Raw genomic sequence first — 20163 nt, 5'->3', positions numbered from 1 at the left:
TAGAAGTAACAGGTTTGTTGTCGTGGGTGACTTTAACTTCCCTAATATTGATTGGAACCTATTTAGTTCAAATAGTTTGGGTGAAGCAGTTTTTGTCAGGTGTATTCAGGAAGGGTTCCTGACGCAATATGTAGATAGGCCTACTCGAGGGGAGGCCATATTGAATTTGGTGCTTGGCAGCGAACTGTACCAGGTATCAGTTGTCTTGGTGGGAGAGCTTTTTGGTGATTGTGCTCACAACTCCATGACCTTTACTATACTCATGTAGAAGGATAGGAGCAGACAGTATGGGAAAGTATTTAATTGGGGGAGGGAGAATAACAGTGCTATTAGATAGGAAGTGGTGCTCCTAAATTGGGAACAGATGTTATCAGGGAAATGATCAGCAGAAATTTGAAGGTTGTTTAGGGAGCACCTGCTGATAGTGATGGACAGGTTTGTCCCACTGAGGCAAGGAAGGGATGGTAGGGTGAAAGAACCTTGGATGATAAGAGATGTGGAACATGGAGTCAAGAGGAAGAAGGAAGCTTACTTAAGGATTAGGAGGCAAGGATTAGACAGGGCTCTAGAGGGTTGCAAGCTGGCTAGGAAGGAACTGAAGAATGGACTTAGGAGAGCTAGTAGGGGGCATGAAAATGCTTTAATGGGTAGGATTAAGGTAAACCCTAAGGTATTCTACACTTATGTGAGGAACAACAGAATGGCCAGAGTGAGGGTAGCGCTACTCAGGGACAGTGGAGGGAACTTGTGCCTAGAGTCGGAGGAAGTGGGGAGGTCCTTAATGGGAACTTTGCTTCACTGTTCATTATTGAGAGGGGCCTTGATGTTTCTGAGGACAGTGTGAAACAGATATGCTACAACAGGTTGATGTTAGGAAGGAGGATGTGCTGGAAATTTTGAAAAACATACGGATAGATAGATGACCTGGGCCAGGTGGGATATACGAAGTGAGGGAAGAGATGATCCGTCAAGTCTTTGGCGATGATCTTTGCATCCTCACTACCAAGAGTAGTACCAGATGATTGAAGGTTGGCAAATGTTACTCCTTTGTTCAAAAAAGGGAATAGGGATAATCCTGGGAATTACAGACCATTTAGTCTTACGTTTGTGGTGTGCAAAGTATTGGAGAAGATTCTGAGAGACAGGATTTAAGATCAATTGGAAAACCATAGTGGCTTTGTGAGTGATAGGTCATGCCTCACAAACCTTGTTGAATTCTTTGAGGATGTGACAAAACACGTTGACGAAGGTAGATCAGTGGATGTGTTTTAGCAAGTCTTTAATAAGGTTCCCTATGTTAGGCTCATTCATGAAGTAAGGAGACATGGGATACAGAATTGGCTAGCCCATGGAAGAGAGAGGGTGGCGGTAGATAGAAAGTATTCAGCCTGGAGCTCGGTGACCAGTGGTGTTCCTCAGGAATCAGTTCTGGGACTCTGCTCTTTATGATTTTTATGAATGACTTTGATAGCAAAGTGGACAGGTAGGTTTGTAAGTTTGCTGATGGCATGAAAGTCGGTGGAGTTGTGGATAGTGTGGAAGGCTGTTTTCGGATGCAACGAGACACTCGAACACAGAACATTACAGCACATTACAGGCCCTTTGGCCCTTCACGTTGTGCCGACCTGTGAAACCAATCTGAAGCCCAGCTAACCTACACTATTCCATTATCATCCATATGTTTATCCAATAACCATTTAAATGCCCTTAAAGTTAGCGAGTCTACTTCTATTGCAGGAAGGACATTCCACGTCTCTTATACTCGCTGACCTCTGACATCTGTCCTATATCTATCACTCCTCAATTTGAAACTATGTTTCCTCGTGCTAGCCATTACATCCCGAGGAAAAAGGCTCTCACTGTCCACCCTGTATAATCCTCTGATTATATTATATGTCTCAATTAAGTCACCTCTCAACCTTTTCTCTAACGAAAACAGTCTCTCAGTCTTTCCTCATAAGACCTTCCCTCCATACCAGACAACATCCTAGTAAATCTCCTCTGAATCCTTTCCAAAACTTTCACATCCTTCCTATAATGCGGTGACCAGAACTGTACACAATACTCCAAGTGCAGCTTCACCAGAGTTTTGTACGGCTACAACATGACCACATGGTTCCAAAACTTAATCCCTCTACCAATAAAAACTAACACACCGTATGCCGCCTTAACAACTCTATCATCCTGGGTGGCAACTTTCAGAGATCTACGTGCATGGACACAGAGATCTCTCTGCTCATCTACACTACCTAGAATTTTACCTTTAGCCCAGTACTCAGTATTCCAGTTGCTCCTTCCAAAGTGAAGCACCTCACACTTTTCCACATTAAACTCCATTTGCCCAGCTCTGCAACTTATCTATGTCCCTCTACAACAGCCTTCGTCATTATCTACAACTCCACCAACCTTAGGGTCATCTGCAAATTTACTACACCATCCTTCTACGTCCTCATCCAGGTCATTTATAAAAATGACAAACAGTAGTTACCTGAAAACAGATCTTTGCACTACCCCATGAGTCGTTGAACTCCAGGATGAACAATTCCAATCAACCACCACGCTCTGTCTTCTTTCAATTAGCCAATTTCTGATCCAAACTGTCAAATCACCCTCAATCCCATGCCTCCATATTTTCTGCAATAACCTACTGTGGGGAACCTTATCAAATGCCTCACTAAAATCGATGTACACCACATCAACTGTTTTACCCTCATGTGAATACTGACGAAAAATATTCATTTAGCACTTCTCCTATTTCCTCGGACTCCCTGCACAATTTCCGACTACTGTCCTTGATTGGCCCTAGCCTTTCTCCAGTCACTCTTTTATTCCTGACATACCTATAAAAGCTTTATGGTTTTCCTTGATCCTAACTGCCAATGACTTCTCATGTCCCATCCTGGCTCTCTTAGCACTCTCGTTAGGTCTTTCCTAGCTAACTTGTAACTCTCATGCACTCTATGTGAGCCTTCACATATCATCCTTACATAAGCTGTCTTTTCCTCTTGACAAGAGATTAATGTCTTTAGTAAACCACGGCTCCCTCACTCGACCACTTCGTCCTTGCTTGACAGGTACATACTTATCAAGAACACGCAGTAGCTGTTTCTTGAATAAGCTCCACATTTCAATTGTGCCCATCCCTTGCAGTTTCCTTCCCCATCCTATGCATCCTAAATCCTGCCTAATTGCATCATATTTGCCATTCTCCCAGCTCTAACTCTTGCCCTGCAGTATATACCTATCCCTTTCCATCAGTAAAGTAAACATAACCGAATTGTGGTCACTATCACCAAAGTGCTCACCTACCTCCAAATCTAACACCTGGCCGGGTTCATTAACCATTGCCAAATCCAATGTGTCCTCGCCTGTTGTTGGCATATCAACATACTGTGTCAGAAAACTCTTTTGCACACGTTGGACAAGAACTGGCTCATCTAAAGTACTTGAATTGTAGTATTTCCAGTCAATATTTGGAAAGTTAAAGTCTCCCATAACAACTACCCTGTTACTCTCACTCCTATCAAGAATCATCTTTACTATCCTTTCCTCTACACCTCTGGAACTATTTGGAGGCCTATAGGAAATACCCAACAGGGTGAACTCTCCTTTCCTATTTCTAATCTCAGCCCATACTACCTCAGTAGACAAATCCTCAGACATCCTTTCTGCAACTGTAATACTGTCCTTGACTAACAATGCCACACCTACTTCTGTTTTATCAACTTCCCTGTTCTTACTGAAACATCTAAATCCCAGAACCTGCAACAGCCATTCCTGTCCCTGCTCCATCCGTGTCTCCAAAATGGCCACAACATCAAAGTCCCATGTACCAACGCTTGCTGCAAGTTCACTCACCTTATTCCGGATGCTCCTGGCGTTGAAGTAGCCACACTTCAAACCACCTTCCTGCTTGCTGGTGCACTCTTGCGACCTTGAAACCTTATTTCTTACCTCACTACTCTCAACCTGCCGGACACTGGTACCCCTCTGGTTCAGTTGTAGACCATCCTATTTGTAGAGGTCCCACCTACCCCAGAATGAGCCCCAATTATTCAGGTATCTGAATCCCTCCCTCCTGCACCATCCCTGAGCCACGTATTCAACTCCTCTCTCTCCCTATTCCTCGCCTCACTAGCATATGGCATGGGTAACAAACCAGAGATTACAACTCTGTTCTAGCTCTAAGCTTCCACCCTAGCTCCCTGAATGTCTGCCTTAAATTCCCGTCTCTCTCCTTACCTATGTCGTTAGTGCCTATGTGGACCATGACTTCGGGCTGCTCCCCCTCAAGGATCCCGAAAACACAATCCGAGACATCACGAGCCCTGGCACCTGGGAGGCAACACACCTACTGTGAGTCTGTCTCTTTCCCACAGAACCTTCTATATGTCTCCATAACTATGGAGTCCCCAATGACTGTTCCTCTTCCCCCGCCCTTCTCTCCAGAGCAACAGGGATAGACTCTGTGCTCTGTGCAGAGACCTGTACCCTATGGCTTACCCCGATCATCCCCCCCTCCCCCCCATTACCAGTATCCTTGTTATACTTGTTATTGAAGCGATTGGCCACAAGGCATTCCTGTCTGCCGGTTCCCTTTTCATCCCTTGACTGTAACCCATCTGCCTTTTTCTTGTGCCTGAGGCGTGACTACCTCCCTGTAACTCCTCTCAATAACCCCCTCTGCCTCCCGAATGATCCCAAGTTCATCCACCTCCAGCTCCAGTTCTCAAACACAGTTCTGGAGGAGCTGGAGTTAGGTACACTTCCCGTAGGTGAAGTCAGCAGGGACACTACTGGTGACCCTTACTTCCCCCATTCTACAGGAGAAATATTCAACTGCCCTAACCTCCCACTATTCTAAATTCCCAAAGAGACTATTAAAAAATAAAAAATATTTTAAAAAACTTGTTATCTTACCAATCCAGCGCACAGCTGTCACTTGTCCCACTGCTGCTGCTATGGGGAAAATGGACAGGATGGAGAACTGGGCTGATGAGTGGCAGAGGTACTTCAACCTGGAAAAGTCATTCACTTTGGAATGTCGAATTTGAATGCAGAATACGGGGTGAAAGGCAGGATTTGTGGCATTGTGGAGGTACAGAAGGATCTTGGGGTCTGTGTCCAAAGGTCCCTCAAAGTTGCCACCCAGGTTGATTGCATTATTTAGAAGGTGCATGGTGTGTTGCCTTTCTTTAGCAGGGGGATTTGGGTTTAAGAGCTTCGAAGTTATGCTGCAGCTCTATCAAGCCCTGGTTAGATCACACTTGAAATATTGTGTTCAGTTCTGGTCGCCTCATTTTTGGAAGGATAGGGAAGCTTTAGAGAGGGTGCAGTGGAGATTTACCAAGATGCTGCCTGGACTGGAGGTCATGCCTTATGAAGAAAGGTTGAGTAGCTCGGACCTTTCTCATTGGAGCAAAGATGGATGAGAGGTGACTTCATAAAGGTGTACAAGATGTTGAGAGGCATAGAATGGATGGCCAGAGACTTTTTCCGATGGCAGAAATGTCTATCACGAGGAGACATAATTCCTCAATAATTGGAGGAAGGCTTAGCGGAGATATCAGAGGTCAGTTCTATACTCAGAGAGTGGTGGGTGCGTGGAATACACTGCCAGCAGTAGTGGTAGACTCAGATACATTAGGGATATTCAAGCGACTCTTGGATAGGCACATGGAAGCTGGTACAATGAAGGGTAAGTAGGTTAGTTTGATCTTAGGTAGGAGAGGAGGCAGGCATAACATCGAGGGCTGAAGGGCCTGTACTGTGCTTTCATGTTCTATGTTCTTAAGAAGACAGCTCACTACTACCTCAAGGACAGTTAAAGGTGGGCAATAAATGCTGAACTTAAAGATAGAAAGTGCTAGAGCAAATCTGTAGGTCTGGCTCCATCTGTTGAGAGGGAAATAAAGTTAATGTTTCGAGTCTGAGATGACACTTCATATCTCACAGATCCCGCTTCAGGCGATTGACTGTGTGGAGTTTGCACATTCTCCCCGTGTCTGCGTGGGTTTCCTCCGGGTGCTCCAGTTTCCTCCCACAGTCCAAAGATGTGCAGGTCAGGTGAATTGGCCATGCTAAATTGCCCATAGTGTTAGGTAAGAGGTAAATGTAGGGATATGGGTGGGTTGCGCTTCGGCGGGTCAGTGTGGACTTATTGGGCTGAAGGGCCTGTTTCCACACTGTAATGTAATCTAATCTAATCAAAAAAAAATATAATCTAATCTGTTGAGGTAATCCAGCATTCTCTATTTCAGAATTCTAGCATCTGCAGTATTTTACTTTAATTTAAATGACACCTTGCCAGATGTCCCTAGCTGTAATTTTATGTTTCATTTTTGCATCTTTAAAAATTATTTTGCTATTGTAACATTTAAGAAATAATTGGAAATTATGATTGTGTCAATATGATGTTGACAATATTAATTTAATTTTGCTGAAAAATTATTTTTTAGCAGACCTTTTTGTCTTGCAATTGCAGGTAAAGGATAAACAACATTCACACTGTATGATGATTGGTTGGTAAGTGAACTTGATTGCTAAGAGTATTTTCCTGGAGAATGCACCTGTTAATGATGACTGACAGTTAAGTGCAAAGCTTTGTTCACAATTAAAATGGAGCAGGTTAACTCTGACCGTAGCTTTTCCATGAAGGATGAAACCTGAGAGTGACTGTCATTGACTTTGATGAGTTGAAACAGGTTCAGTGTTTTTTCTTTCTGTCTGTAATAATCGGAGTCCCGTGTATTAACATACGTAGCTACCAGTATAAACAGTGTATCACACTGGAAGCTCAACTGACAATCCTAACTTGGTTTCAGGCATAAGCCCTTCATCAGGAATTAGCCTCATTCCTGATGCAGGGCTTATATTTGAAACATTGATTCTCCTGCACCTCGGATGCTGCCTGACCGCCTGTGCTTTTCCAGCACCATACTCTTCGACTCTGGTCTCCAATATCTGCAGTCCTCACCTTCTCCAATCCTAAATTGGTTGTCAGTATTATTCTGCACATACTTAGAATTATGTGGCAAATCACAAACGGGTGCAGTCTCCATGTCAATGCCAAGTCAGAATCCACTTGTTAACCAACCAACACAGTCCCCTCATACAGTATAAATGTTGTTTGCCCTTTACTTTGGTACTCTTGAGAATTGTCGTGATGAGTGCAAAACGAAAAGCTTTGACCAAATGTCTTTTCAACAGTTTTCAAGTTCTGTACCACCAAATAAACATTACTGTATTTACTCCCTTGTGACAGTATGCTAATTCTGTGTTCGTTTAGATTCCACAGGAGAATACAGATGCCATCATCAGCAAGGCCATTGACCTATGGCACAAGTATGTTGGAACTCCTGTGCACTCTGTGTAATTAAAACTGAATGAAATTAATGTAATAATAAATCTTCTATTTAATAATTTATTAAAATAATTTTGCACAAAACTGAGTAATAGATTTTAAGTGACAAAGACAATGATGTAGCAAAAGCAAAACACTGAACATTAGACTTCAGAAATAAAAGCAGAAACTGCTATAACTGTTCAGGTCTGGCAACAAATGTAGACAGAGAAATTGGAGGAGCAAGACAACCCCCGACCCCAAAGGCCAGAGGATCTTCCCCGAATCTGGCTTCAATGTGAAAATACAATCGTTTTCTTAATCTTAAACTCAGATCAAAAGAGAGATCAGTGACACTCTGATTTTCTGCAAAATGTTGTATTTTTATATATTTTATGTTACAATGATCATACACAACATGGTTACTGTACTCTCCCCTTCCCTTCTGTGGGGCCAATCTTGTTAAACCCCTGATCAATGGTGGGCATTCCTATAGATAACCCTATGTTCTTAGTTGTTTATGATACTCAACAGTTATTGTAATCTCTAGGTCTTGGGATCTTGCTGTGTTGCATTCCAAAGTTACTGGCTGTTGTCTATTAGTCATGCTTTTCTCTAAGGGTTGATTGAATTCTATTATCATTGTACTTGCTATCTCTTACCAAATTCCATTATCCATTTTTATATTAAAAAATGTTGAATATAAGAAAAAGTCGTAATATTAATAATTGTTTTTATTATTATTTCTGTTAACATTTTTTAGCTCATCAGATAAGATATGCCAGACATCTCTTTAATGTCTTATAATTAGGTTGGAATCCAACTCTGATTTAAAGAATCTTTATGTAGAACATATTAATTTGTAAATAATTTCAAAGAGACAGATAATTTCTGCAAGATAACTTTAGCTGCTGTTTTTATGGCTGAACATATCCTTAATGAGACTAGAATTAATAATTTGCAGTTTTTGAGTTACAATTTCATTTTGTTACAAATCTTCCAAAAGTTTTTTTTTAAACCATCACCTTCGCTGTCTTTGCATTCTTTGGTATTGTTACGACATGGTGGTGAACTCTTCTGCTAATTAAACAAACACACAGAAAAGCTCACCTCACCATTACACAACTATCTAAATTCCACTATTTAAAGAAAAAATAACAATTTTACTCTTTCACTCCACAAGTGACCATTAAGCAACAACATTTACAGCTCTAAGCCTTCTTTTGTCTTAACGATATGTTATCTAACTCCCACTTTATAGCAATACACTGATCCGATAAAGCCCCTATTAAATTTATAGCAAATCAATTTTCAAAACCAGGCAGCGGCTGTCATCTTTGGATATCGATTCTCCTCTATAGCTCTCCCTGGATCCTCTTTGGTCTTCTGCACAGATTTTTCTTATGAAAATGGTACCTTTTAGAGAGAGGGCTTTCGGGCAGCCGGTCTGACAATGCCAGGTGGTGCTCTTTCTCTGGCTAACTGTCCAATATGCCTGCTTTTTATACCCCAAATCATCAGATCGTCTCATTGGTTCGATGTTGTCAAACAGTTAAACTCAAATTTAATTGGGTTTTAGTAGCTTGGGGCATAATTTAAACTGGTTGAATTCAAACTGCTGTGAAAGCATTGAGGTATCTAGGTTACCACAGTATGTTGCATCTTTCAATTTTCCAGCACACTCTGTGACTGCTGTCAGTAACATGACAGGTACCTGCATTGACTCTTTCTTAAAGCACAGTACACGCTTTCAACTTCATAACAGAATCTTGCCAGTCAGATAATGCTTTATTTTAGGATTCCTGAAGAAGGGCTCATGCCCGAAACGTCGATTCTCCTGCTCCTTGGATGCTGCCTCTCCTGCTCCTTGGATGCTGCCTGACCTGCTGCGCATTTTCAACAATGCTTTATTTTACTTTGGAATAATCCCCTTGAGAAGATTCTGAGGGATAAGCTATGCATGCATTTGGAAAGGCAGGGTATGATTAGAAGTAGTCAGAATGGCTTTGAAAGTGGGAAATCATGCCTTACAAATTTGTTAGAGTTCTTTGGTCAAGTGACCAGGAAGTTTGATGAGGGCAGAGCGGTAAATGTAGTCTGTATGGATTTCAGTAAGGCCTTTGATAAGTTCCACATGGTAGGCTACTCTGGAAGGTTAGATCACATCAAATCCAGGGAAACCTGGCAAATTGGATACACAATTGGAGGTCTGTGAATTGTGGAGTGCTAGGCCCATTACAGATTGTTATCAATATCAAGGATATGACATAATTGGTGGCGTAGCAGAAAGCATAGGGGACTGTCAAAGAATACAGGAGAATATAGATAGAATGGAGAGTTGGGCGGAGAAGTGGCAGATGTGGGGAGCACGGTGGCAAAGTGGTCAGCACTGCTGCCTCACAGCGCCAGAGACCCGGGTTCAGTTCCCGCCTCAGGTGACTGACTGTGTGGAGTTTGCACATTCTCCCCGTGTCTGCGTGGGTTTCCTCCGGGTGCTCCGGTTGCCTCCCACAGTCCAAAGATGTGCAGGTCAGGTGAATTGGCCATGCTAAATTGCCCGTAGTGTTAAGTAAGGGGTAAATGTAGGGGTATGGGTGGGTTGCGCTTCGGCGGGGCGGTGTGGACTTGTTGGGCCGAAGGGCCTGTTTCCACACTGTAAGTAATCTAATCTAAGATGGAGTTCAATCCAGGCAAATTTGAGGTGATGCATTTTGGGAAGTCTAATTCTAGAGCAAATTATATAGTAAATGGAAGAGCCTTGGGAAAAGTTGATGAGCAGAAAGATCTGGGAGTTCAGGTTCATTGTACCCTGAAGGTGGCTGCACAGGTGTGTAGAGTGGTCAAGAAGGCATATGGTATGCTTGCCTTCATTGGACGGGGTACTTAAGTATAAGAACTGGCCGGTCATGTTAAAATTGTACTCAACGTTGGTTCGGTCGCACTTAGAATACTGTGTACAGTTCTGGTCGCCACACATCCAAAAGGATGTGGACGCTTTGGAGAGGATGCAAAGAAGGTTTATAAGGATGTTAGGAGAAAGTGAGGACTGCAGATGCCTGGTGTGGAAGCTGCCAGCTATGAAGAGAGGTTGAGTAGGTTACGGTTGTTTTCATTAGAAAAAAGGAGATTGAGGGGGGACTTGATTGAGGTCTATAAAATTATGAAGGGTATAGACAGGTTAGATAGGGATAAACTTTTTCCCAGGCTGAAGGATGCAGTAACAAGGTGTGAGGAGAAAAGTTTAAGGGGGACACACACGCAGCAAGTACTTTACACAGAGGGTGGTTGGTGCCTGGAATGCGTTGCCAGCAGAGGTAGTAGAGGCAAGCACAGTAGATTCATTTAAGGTGTGTCCAGACAGATGCATGAGTAGGTGGGGAGCAGAGGGATACAGATGCTTAGGAATTGGGTGACAGGTTTAGACAGTGGATTTGGATCGGCTCAGGCTTGGAGGGCGTAAAGGCCTGTTCCTGGGCTGTAAATTTTCTGTTCTTTGTTCTTTGGTATCAGGAATTACAGCAGGACCTTGATCAGCTGGGGACGTGGGCCGAGAATTGCAATGAAGTTAATATTGATGAGTGAGAGGTATTGAATTTTGGAAAGTAAAATCAAGGTAGGAGTTTCATGGTGAATAATAGGGCAGTAAGGAGTGTAGTGGGACAGAGGGACCTTGGAGTTCAGGTGCACAGTTCTCTAAAACTTGAGTCACAGGTACTTAGGGCAGTGAAGAAGGCTTTTGGCACACTGGCCTTCATCAGTCAGGGTATTGCGTATAGAAGGTGCAAAGTTATATTGCAGGATACTGGTGAAGCCGCATATGGAGTATTGTATTTAGTTTTGGTCACCTTGCAGAATGTGAAGAAACTAGAAAGAGTGCAGAAGAAATTTACAAAGCTTTTGCCAGGATTCAAGGAACTGAGTAGTAGGAAGAGGTTGGACGAGCGGAGGAGACCAAGGGGAGGGATTCATATATACCTCTGTAAGCTCATGAGAGGCATGGATAGGGTCAATTGCTTTCTCAAGGTTGGGGTATCAAGGACTAGAGGTAAGAGGGGAAAGAATAAATGGGAATCTGAGGGGCAATTTTTTACACAGAGGGTGGTACGCATATGGAATGAGTTGTTAGTAGAAGTGATGGAGGCGGGTACATTAACAACACAAATACATGGATAGGAAAAGGATTAGAAGGATATGGGCCAAGTGGAAGGAAATTGCGTTAGTGTGGATGAACATTTTGGTCAACATGGACCAGTTTGGGCGGAAGAGCCGTGCTATAGGACTCTTTGACTGTCATGTCTCAAAGGCACCGGTTTTTTGGGCTGACATAGGCTTGTTAAATTTTGGTCATTTTGCATGCCTTAAAAATAGGGAGCTCCAATTAAGAAATTAAATTTAAGTTACATTTTCCTGACCTTGTACATTCTCCCTGTGTCTGCGTGGTTTCCTCCGGGTGCTCCGGTTTCTTCCCACAATCCGAAAAATGTGCAGGTCAGGTGAATCAGCCATGCTAGATTGCCCATAATGTTAGCTGCATTAGTAAATGTAGGGTAGGGAAATGGGTGGGTTACTCTTTGGATGGTTGGTGTGGACTTGGGCACTGTAGGAAATCTAATCTAATCTTGCTGTGTGTAAATTAGTTGCTGTGTTTTCAGTCATAAAGCAGTGAGGACGATAGAACATTTTACAATAATGACTACATTTAAAAATGCTTTATTACGTGAAGAGCACTTTTGAAATGTCCGAGGGTCATGAATGGCACTATATAAATGCAAGATATTTTGATCCAAGCAATTTTTACAGTAGGTATGTTATTCAGAATAGTCCTGTTTCAATTCTCTCATTCTGATGCACATCGTGTGTAGTCAAACATGAACAGTAGTGCAGGGGAGCTGTTGAGAATTTGCAGGAATCCGATTGGTCAGTCTTTAAATGTTGGTTTCTGTAGGTGTTGGTTAGCTCAGTTGACTGGCTAGTTTGTGTGATACCAACAGTGCAGGTTCAACTCCTACATTGGCTGAGGTTATCATGAAAGGTCCACCTTCTCAACCTTACTGCTTACCTGAGATGTGGTGATCCTCAAATCAAACTACCACCAGTCATGTCTCTCTAATGAGAGATTAGTCCTATCGTCCTCTGGGAGTTTGGAGACTTTGCCTTTTATTTTATTCCAGACTGACTTAAACAGTCTGAAGATTCTGCTACTTCGATTGAATGTGTGATATTTAAAGTATCTATCTAATTCACCAATCGATGTGTTGACAATTTCCACTGTGACTATACCAACTCATCAGGAAGAGAGAGCTGGGGACAACAGACAGTTTGTGATTCAAAAATATTCTACGATCACAATATAAAAGGATAAATCTTAACTAACAAGGCAGCACCTATCAGCTGATTAGAATATTTGCGTTTTGCTCTGTATACTACAGGGTTACTTATTGTGCTCTAGGCTAGAAAGTAAAGCCTGTTGAATAGAGGATTCTCGGATTTGTCATAAAGCCAGAAGAAAATGGAAAGCAGAATATTCAATAAGACAAGTGAATTAATTCCTTAGTTTGTACTTACAAGTCATTTATTCTTTCGTAAACACTTAGAGTCATAGAGATTTACAGCGTAGAAAAAGACCCTTCAGTCCAATTCGTCCACACCAACCAGATATCCTAAATTAATCTAGTCTCATTTGCCATCACTTGGCCCATATCCATCTAAACCCTTCCTATTCATATACCCATCCAGATGCCTTTTAAATGCTGTAATTGTACCAGGCTGCACTAATTCCTGTGGCAGCTCATTCCATACACACACCACCTTTTGTGTGAAAAAGTTGCTCCTTGTGTCCCTTTTAAATTTGCCACCGCCCCACCCTAAACCTATCCCTGCTAGTTCTCGACTCCCCCAGCCCAGGGAAAAGATCTTGTTTATCTACCCTTTCCACACTCGTCATGATTTTATAAACCTCTATAAGATTAGATTAGATTACATTACATTACAGCGTGGAAACAGGCCCTTCAGCCCAACATGTCCACACCGACCCGCCGAAGCGCAACCCACCCATGCCCCTACATTTACCCCTTACCTAACACTACGGGCAATTTAGCATAGCCAATTCACCTTACATGCACATCTTTGGACTGTGGGAGGAAACCGGAGCACCTGGAGGAAACCCACGCAGACACGGGGAGAACGTGCAAACTCCACACAGTCAGTTGCCTGAGGCGGGAATTGAACCCGGGTCTCTGGCGCTGTGAGGCAGCAGTGCTAACTGCTGTGCCACCGTGCCACCCACAAGGTCACTCCTCAGACTCCGACACTCCAGGGAAAACAGCCCCAACCTATTCACACACACAGACACATGCTCACAGACACACAGATGCACACACACCTACAGACCCATACACAAGCTCTCTCTCATATGCTCACACATACATTCCCACACTTACACAAGCACTCTCTCAGTGACATTTGACCTCAGACCTTCAGGTGACCATCCTCCAAGGCGGACTTCGGGGCAGGCATCAGCGAAAAGTGGCCGAGCAGATAGCTAAGTTCGGTAGCCATAGGGAGGGCCTCAACCGGGACCTTGGGTTCATGTCACATTACAGGTGACCACCATTGCACTATACACACACACAGATACTCCTACACACACACACACACACAGGCATTCCTATACACACATACACACGGACACACATATACACAGACGCGTGCACAGACATCCACACACACACACTCCCACACTCTCACATGCACTCCCTCACAGACTTAAGACACTCTGCACTCACTACACACACACATACACTTTCTCACACTCACAACCCCCAACCCAGACAGACCCACACACATAGACAAACAAAGACCCACATGCGCACATATATTTTGTGGGGTGAATTTGTACTTGCAGGGTTACATTGTACTTTGCTCAAAAACTGCATGAATTCATGTAAAACTCCGTTATCTCACTTTTTAGATTAGAATCAATCTAAACATCATGGCATAGACAGAGAACACAGGGGGCTAACACCTTCAACATATTGTCTAGCTATCACCATTGTTAACAGCTAACCCAAGAATGCAGCATTTTAAAAGAAAGGTTTTGTGATTTACACATGAAAGAAGTGAAACTATCACTGTATTCTAACAGATGAAAGGCTTAACAGACAATCAATTTTTCAATGTATGATTTCAGTTACATCACACTGTAAATTTTTGCTATAAATTCTGTGTTAGGATTAGGCCCTCCACTACCACCTGATGAAGGAGCGACGCTCCGAAAGCTAGTGTGCTTCCAATTAAACGTGTTGGGCTATAACCTGGTGTTGTGTGATTTGTCTCATCTTTTAGAATGGGCATGTTAGTTTCAGTTCTTCCATAAGTAAATCCCAGAACTTTTTTAAAGTTACATTCTTAAGCGAACTTTAACAATAGGAGCCATGTTGGCCCAGATAATGCATTGAAGGTGTGAGGTGCCCTGTGTGAGGTTGTCTGTGCCCCAACGTTCAGACTGATTCTAAAGGGATTTACAGAATTTTACATGGATTTAAGCAAAATAAAATGTAATTCTGCAAATACAAATTCACCTCACAAACTTGTGAGTGTGGGGTGGGTGTGTGTTTGCCAGGGTTGTCCTCATTCCTGAAGAAGGGCTTATGCCCAAAACGTCGATTCTCCTGTTCCTTAGATGCTGCCTGACCTGCTGCGCTTTTCCAGCAACACAGTTTCAGCTCTGATCTCCAGCATCTGCAGTCCTCATTTTCTCCTTGTGTGATTTTTAACTTTGTACACCCCAGTCCAACACCCGTATCTCCAAATCATCTCTCAGACTTATACCCCTTTACACTCACGCCCACATCCACACATATACACACACTCATCCCCTCCCCCTCCCCCACCCTGTAAAATTCCATGTAAAATTCTGTAAATCCCTTTAGAATCAGTTGGGGCACAGACAACCTCACACAGGGCACCTCACACCTTCAATGCATTATCTGGGCCAACATGGCTCCTATTGTTAAAGTTCGCTTAAGAATGTAACTTTAAGAAAGTTCTGGGATTTACTTATGGAAGAACTGAAACTAACATGCCCATTCTAAAAGATGAGAGACTTAGCAAACAATCCAGGTCTTTTTCAATATATAATTTCAACTATATCACATTGTAAACTTTTCCTATAAATTCTCTGTCCTACCATCTTATTCTCCACAACCACCTGATGAAGAAGCAGCGCTCCAAAAGCTAGTGCTTCCAAATAAGCCTGTTGGATTATAACATGGTGTTGTGTGATTTTTAACTTCTTAAGTGTAATCCTACTGCCTTTATAATCTTCTAAGGATTCACTCGAACTCTGCTGTCTATATCTGACACATTCCTTTTTCTTCACCAAAACCTTAAATTCTCAACTCATCCAGCATTCCCTACACCTACCAGCCTTGCTTTTCACCCTAAAGGAACACATGTCTCTGGACTCTTGTCATCTCATTTTTGAAGTGTTCCATCTTTCAACTGTTCCTTAACCTGCAAACATCTGACCCCAATCAACTTTTGAAAGTTCTTGCCTAATACCTCCAATTTTGAACTTTAACTTTTATATCTGGTCTAACCTTTCCCATCACTGTTTTAAAACTAATAGAATTATGGTCTCTGACCCCAAAGTGCTCCCCCACTGACACCTTAGACACTTCCTTTGCCTTATTTCCCAAGTATAGGTCAAGTTTTACACCTTTTCTAGTAGGTACATCCACATATCCTTTCACATAAACCCTTAACCCTATAGCAGTCCCATTCTATGTTTGGAACGTTAAAATCCCCATTACCAACTTATTATTACTGATAACTGAGATCTCCTTACAAATTTGTTTCTCAATTTCCGGCTGATTATTTGCGGTTGCGAGGGGAATGGGGGGAGGTAGATGTTATACCACAATCCCAGTAAGGTAATCATCCCTTTCTTATTTTTCAGTTTCACCCAAATAATGTCTCTGGACGTATTCCCAAGAATGACCTCTCTCTAAGTACAGTTGTAATTTTTATCCCTCATCAAAAACACCACTGCTCCTCCTCTCTTGCCCCCCTGCCCTTTCCTTTCTATTGCATGTTAACAATGCAGATGAATGCAAAGGAAATAGATTAAGAAGGGCCATTTTCATGTGGTAATGTTTTGTAATGAACCCTTTCACAGCTTTAATTAAACAGATTACAGTCGCTTCCTTAGCAACTCAAAATGTATACAAAGCATGCTGACCTCTAAGTTTATCTGAGTATCAATAAAAAACAGTTCATCTAAAATAGCCTCACTAAAAAATGTAAATGTAATTGTAGTTCAGTTTCTCTGGTATAGAATGTAAAAGCCACGAGGGAATTATTCCTATATAAAAAGTTGGGCGGCACGGTGGCACAGCGGTTAGCACTGCTGCCTCACTTCGGCGGGGCGGTGTGGACTTGTTGGGCCGAAGACTGTAAGTAATCTAATCTAATCTAACCTCGGTGCTGTGATCTTTTGGTGAATGTGATCTTTTGGATATGGTACATTGCAAAATCACTAAAATGTGTCTGGTCTAAGGAAATATAGGTATGCAGATAAACTTAAAAGAAAATATTTATTTTTCATAGATCAACACTGGTTAGGGGCAAATAATTGAAGCGGTTAAATTATTGAAGGATGTGATGGCAGAATCAAAAGGTGAGCGAGAGAAATCAGGGAATTGAGTAATGAAGGCAGAATTCAAACAACAATGACCCAAAACAATGCTACTGATCTTTAATTGCCTTCTAAAATGCACAACCTGTCAAGATACTTGATGACTTAAATGATAACTTGATTTTCCATCCAGTTTTATAGTTTTGACTCAGGCAACAAACACAACAATGGCACACTGCAATCAGTTAGTCTGTAAACTACTCACTATGTCTGGTGTCTGTGCTAAAGTTAAGAGTGTAGTTTCAGAAAATTGTGACTCAAAGAATCTGACATCACCATACTGAAAGAATCATCCAGTTCAGTCCAAATCCACTTGTCACCAGAGATAGCACAGTAGATCCAGAGAGTTTTTCATGTGAAAGCATGTGAAGTCAAGTCACATGTGGGAATCTGATTATCAACTGCTCCTAGAAATCAATGTGATGGCAGGTGAAGAGTGGAAAGACTGATAAATGTATAATGGGAAACAGTGGCAGCAGCAATGAAAAGGATCACAGAAATGTCAAAGTGAAAGTGTGGGAACACAATATTCTTGTTCATAGTTGCTTACAAGATGATAAATTCAAGGTTCCTATGGACAAGTGTTGGAATAGACACCACACCTACTAAGGATTCCTCCCCCAGCCTCCTTCATTATTGAGTTCAATAATTTTAGAGCTTGAACACGACCTTCCACCTGTAGTTTGCCCATCCCAACAACCCAGATCCTATCATATCATAGATTACCTTCAGCACTGCTAATCCATTTTAACCCACACACAATCTCCATTATCACCTGTCTATAATTTTCTCCTTCCCTGATTTATATTGACAATCCTAACTTTTTTCCTTATCCCCTCTCTAGGCTATGTCTCCACACATTTGCTCAATCCCCGCTTCATCCCACGACTCCCTGTCATCATGATAATGTATAGGAAAATGTGGTATTTATCAGTTTTCTACCATATCCACTGTACTAGCTCATTCAAATGGAAAACCACACCACCAACCTCAGAATACAACGCATCATCTTCTGCCATTTCCGCCACCTACAAACAGACCCCACTACCAGAGATATATTTCCCTATCTACATTCTACAGAGAGTATTCCCTCCACAGCTCTCTTGTTAAGTCCACTCCCCGCACCTTCCCTTGCCACCACAAGAGGTGTAAAACCTGTGCCCACACCTCCACCTCCATCCAAGACCCCAAAGGATCCTTCCACATCCGACAGAGATTTTCCTGCATCTCCACACCCGTCATCTACTGTGTCTGTTGCTCTCGATGTGGTCTCCTTTCCATTGGGGAGACAGGACGCCAACTTGCAGAACATTTTGGAGAACATCTGAGACACACGTACCACCACCCTGTGCCTGAACGCTTCAACTCTCCCTCCCATCTGCCAAGTACATGCAAGTCTTGGGCCTCCTCCACCACCAATTTCTAGCCACACAAAACCTGCAGGAAGAATGCCTCAACTTCCACCTTGGGACCCTCTAACCACACAGGATCAATGTCCATTTCAGCAATTTCCTCATCTTCCCTCCCCCCACCTTAACCCTCCAACTCAGCACTGCCCTCTTGAACTGTCCTACCTGTCCAAATTCCTTCCCTCCTATCTACTCCAGCCATCACCATCACTCCCCACCTGCATCTACCTAATGCATTCCTGGCTACTGTCCTCCCAGCCCCATGCCCCTCCCATTTTTCTCTCAGCCCCCTTGTCTCCACTCCCCCCATTCCTGATGAAGAGCTTGTGCTTGAAACATCAACTCTCTTGCTCCTCAGATGTTGCCTAACCAGTGTGCTTTTCCAGCACCACACTTTGACTCTGACCTCCAGCATCTCCAGTTCTTTCTCCTTCTCTAAAGGACATCAATGAACCAGATTTTTTATCCCAGTAACAGTTTCATGATCATCATTAGCTCCTAATTCCAGAGTGTTTTCATTAAATTTAAATTACACAATCTGCCACAGTGGGATTTGAACCCTTGTCCCCAGAATATTAGCTGTTAGTAGTTTATTAATAATACCACTAGGCCATCGCCTTCCTCAAATTGAGATTTGGGATTGAATTGGGATTGAGACTGATGTTCTCACCACAGAAATACACAATTGTGAATAAAAACAGAAATTGCTGAAAAACTTCAGATCTGGCAGTTTCTGTGGAGAGAAAGCAGAGTTTATATTTCAGTTCTAGTGACCTTCGTCAGAACCTCTTCACCATTGTGGTGGAGGATATTTAAACCAAATTGCCAGGAGGGTGGGCACTAAAAAAAAGCAGGAAAGAGAAATAAGGTGCATAAATTGAGTGTATTGGACATGACTAGAGAAGGAGAAAGTGAGGTCTGCAGATGCTGGAGATCAGAGCTGGAAATGTGTTGCTGGAAAAGCGCAGCAGGTCAGGCAGCATCCAGGGAACAGGAGAGAAGCTGAACATGCCATGTAGAAGCAGACTTGACAAGGACTAGAGGAGCTGAAGACAGGATTATAATGCAATTACATAAATGTGCCTAGTACAATGAATAAGGATCATGAGATACAAGCACAAACAGTTAGAACATAGAACATAGAACAATACAGCTCAGAACAGGCCCTCCGGCCCACGATGTTGTGCCGAACATTTGTCCTAGCTTAAGCACCCATCCATGTACCTATCCAATTGCCGCTTAAAAGTCACCAAAGATTCTGACTCTACCACTCCCACAGGCAGCGCATTCCATGCCCCCACCACTCTCTGGGTAAAGAACCCACCCCTGACATCTCCCCTATACCTTCCACCCTTCACCTTAAATTTATGTCCCCTTGTAACACTCTGTTGTACCCGGGGAAAAAGTTTCTGACTGTCTACTCTATCTATTCCTCTGATCATCTTATAAACCTCTATCAAGTCACCCCTCATCCTTCGCCGTTCCAACGAGAAAAGGCCGAGAACTCTCAACCTATCCTCGTACGACTCCCTCTCCATTCCAGGCAACATCCTGGTAAATCTTCTCTGCACCCTCTCCAAAGCTTCCACATCTCTCCTAAAGTGAGGCGACCAGAACTGCACACAGTACTCCAACTGTGGCCTAACCAAAGTCCTGTACAGCTGCAACATCACTTCACGACTCTTGAATTCAATCCCGCTGCTAATGAACGCTAA

The 20163-nt window shown here is 42.7% G+C and overlaps 1 protein-coding gene across 12 annotated transcripts in view; it reads left to right on the top strand.

Annotated features, from left to right (window-relative positions):
* tbc1d7 (TBC1 domain family, member 7) overlaps window positions 1-20163 on the top strand; it is a 141025-nt gene that overhangs the window by 77517 nt on the left and 43345 nt on the right. For 6 of the 12 annotated variants that reach the window (XM_043718992.1, XM_043718989.1, XM_043718994.1 and 3 more), the window contains exons 9-10: window positions 7289-7344; window positions 16302-16368. In XM_043718992.1, coding sequence (XP_043574927.1) covers window positions 7289-7344; window positions 16302-16353 — 108 coding nt within the window. In that variant the 3' untranslated portion in view covers window positions 16354-16368. Of the gene's footprint in view, window positions 1-7288; window positions 8031-16301; window positions 16369-16951; window positions 16992-20163 lie in introns of those variants that run through there. The other 6 variants (XM_043718996.1, XM_043719000.1, XM_043718995.1 and 3 more) reach the window with 4 other exon arrangements.

The sequence above is a fragment of the Chiloscyllium plagiosum genome, chromosome 29 (assembly GCF_004010195.1).
Source record: "Chiloscyllium plagiosum isolate BGI_BamShark_2017 chromosome 29, ASM401019v2, whole genome shotgun sequence".
In the NCBI taxonomy this organism is placed as follows: Eukaryota; Metazoa; Chordata; class Chondrichthyes; order Orectolobiformes; family Hemiscylliidae; genus Chiloscyllium; species Chiloscyllium plagiosum.
The sequence above is the reverse complement of the archived record's forward strand: the minus strand, read 5'-3'. Positions and strand labels throughout refer to the sequence as shown.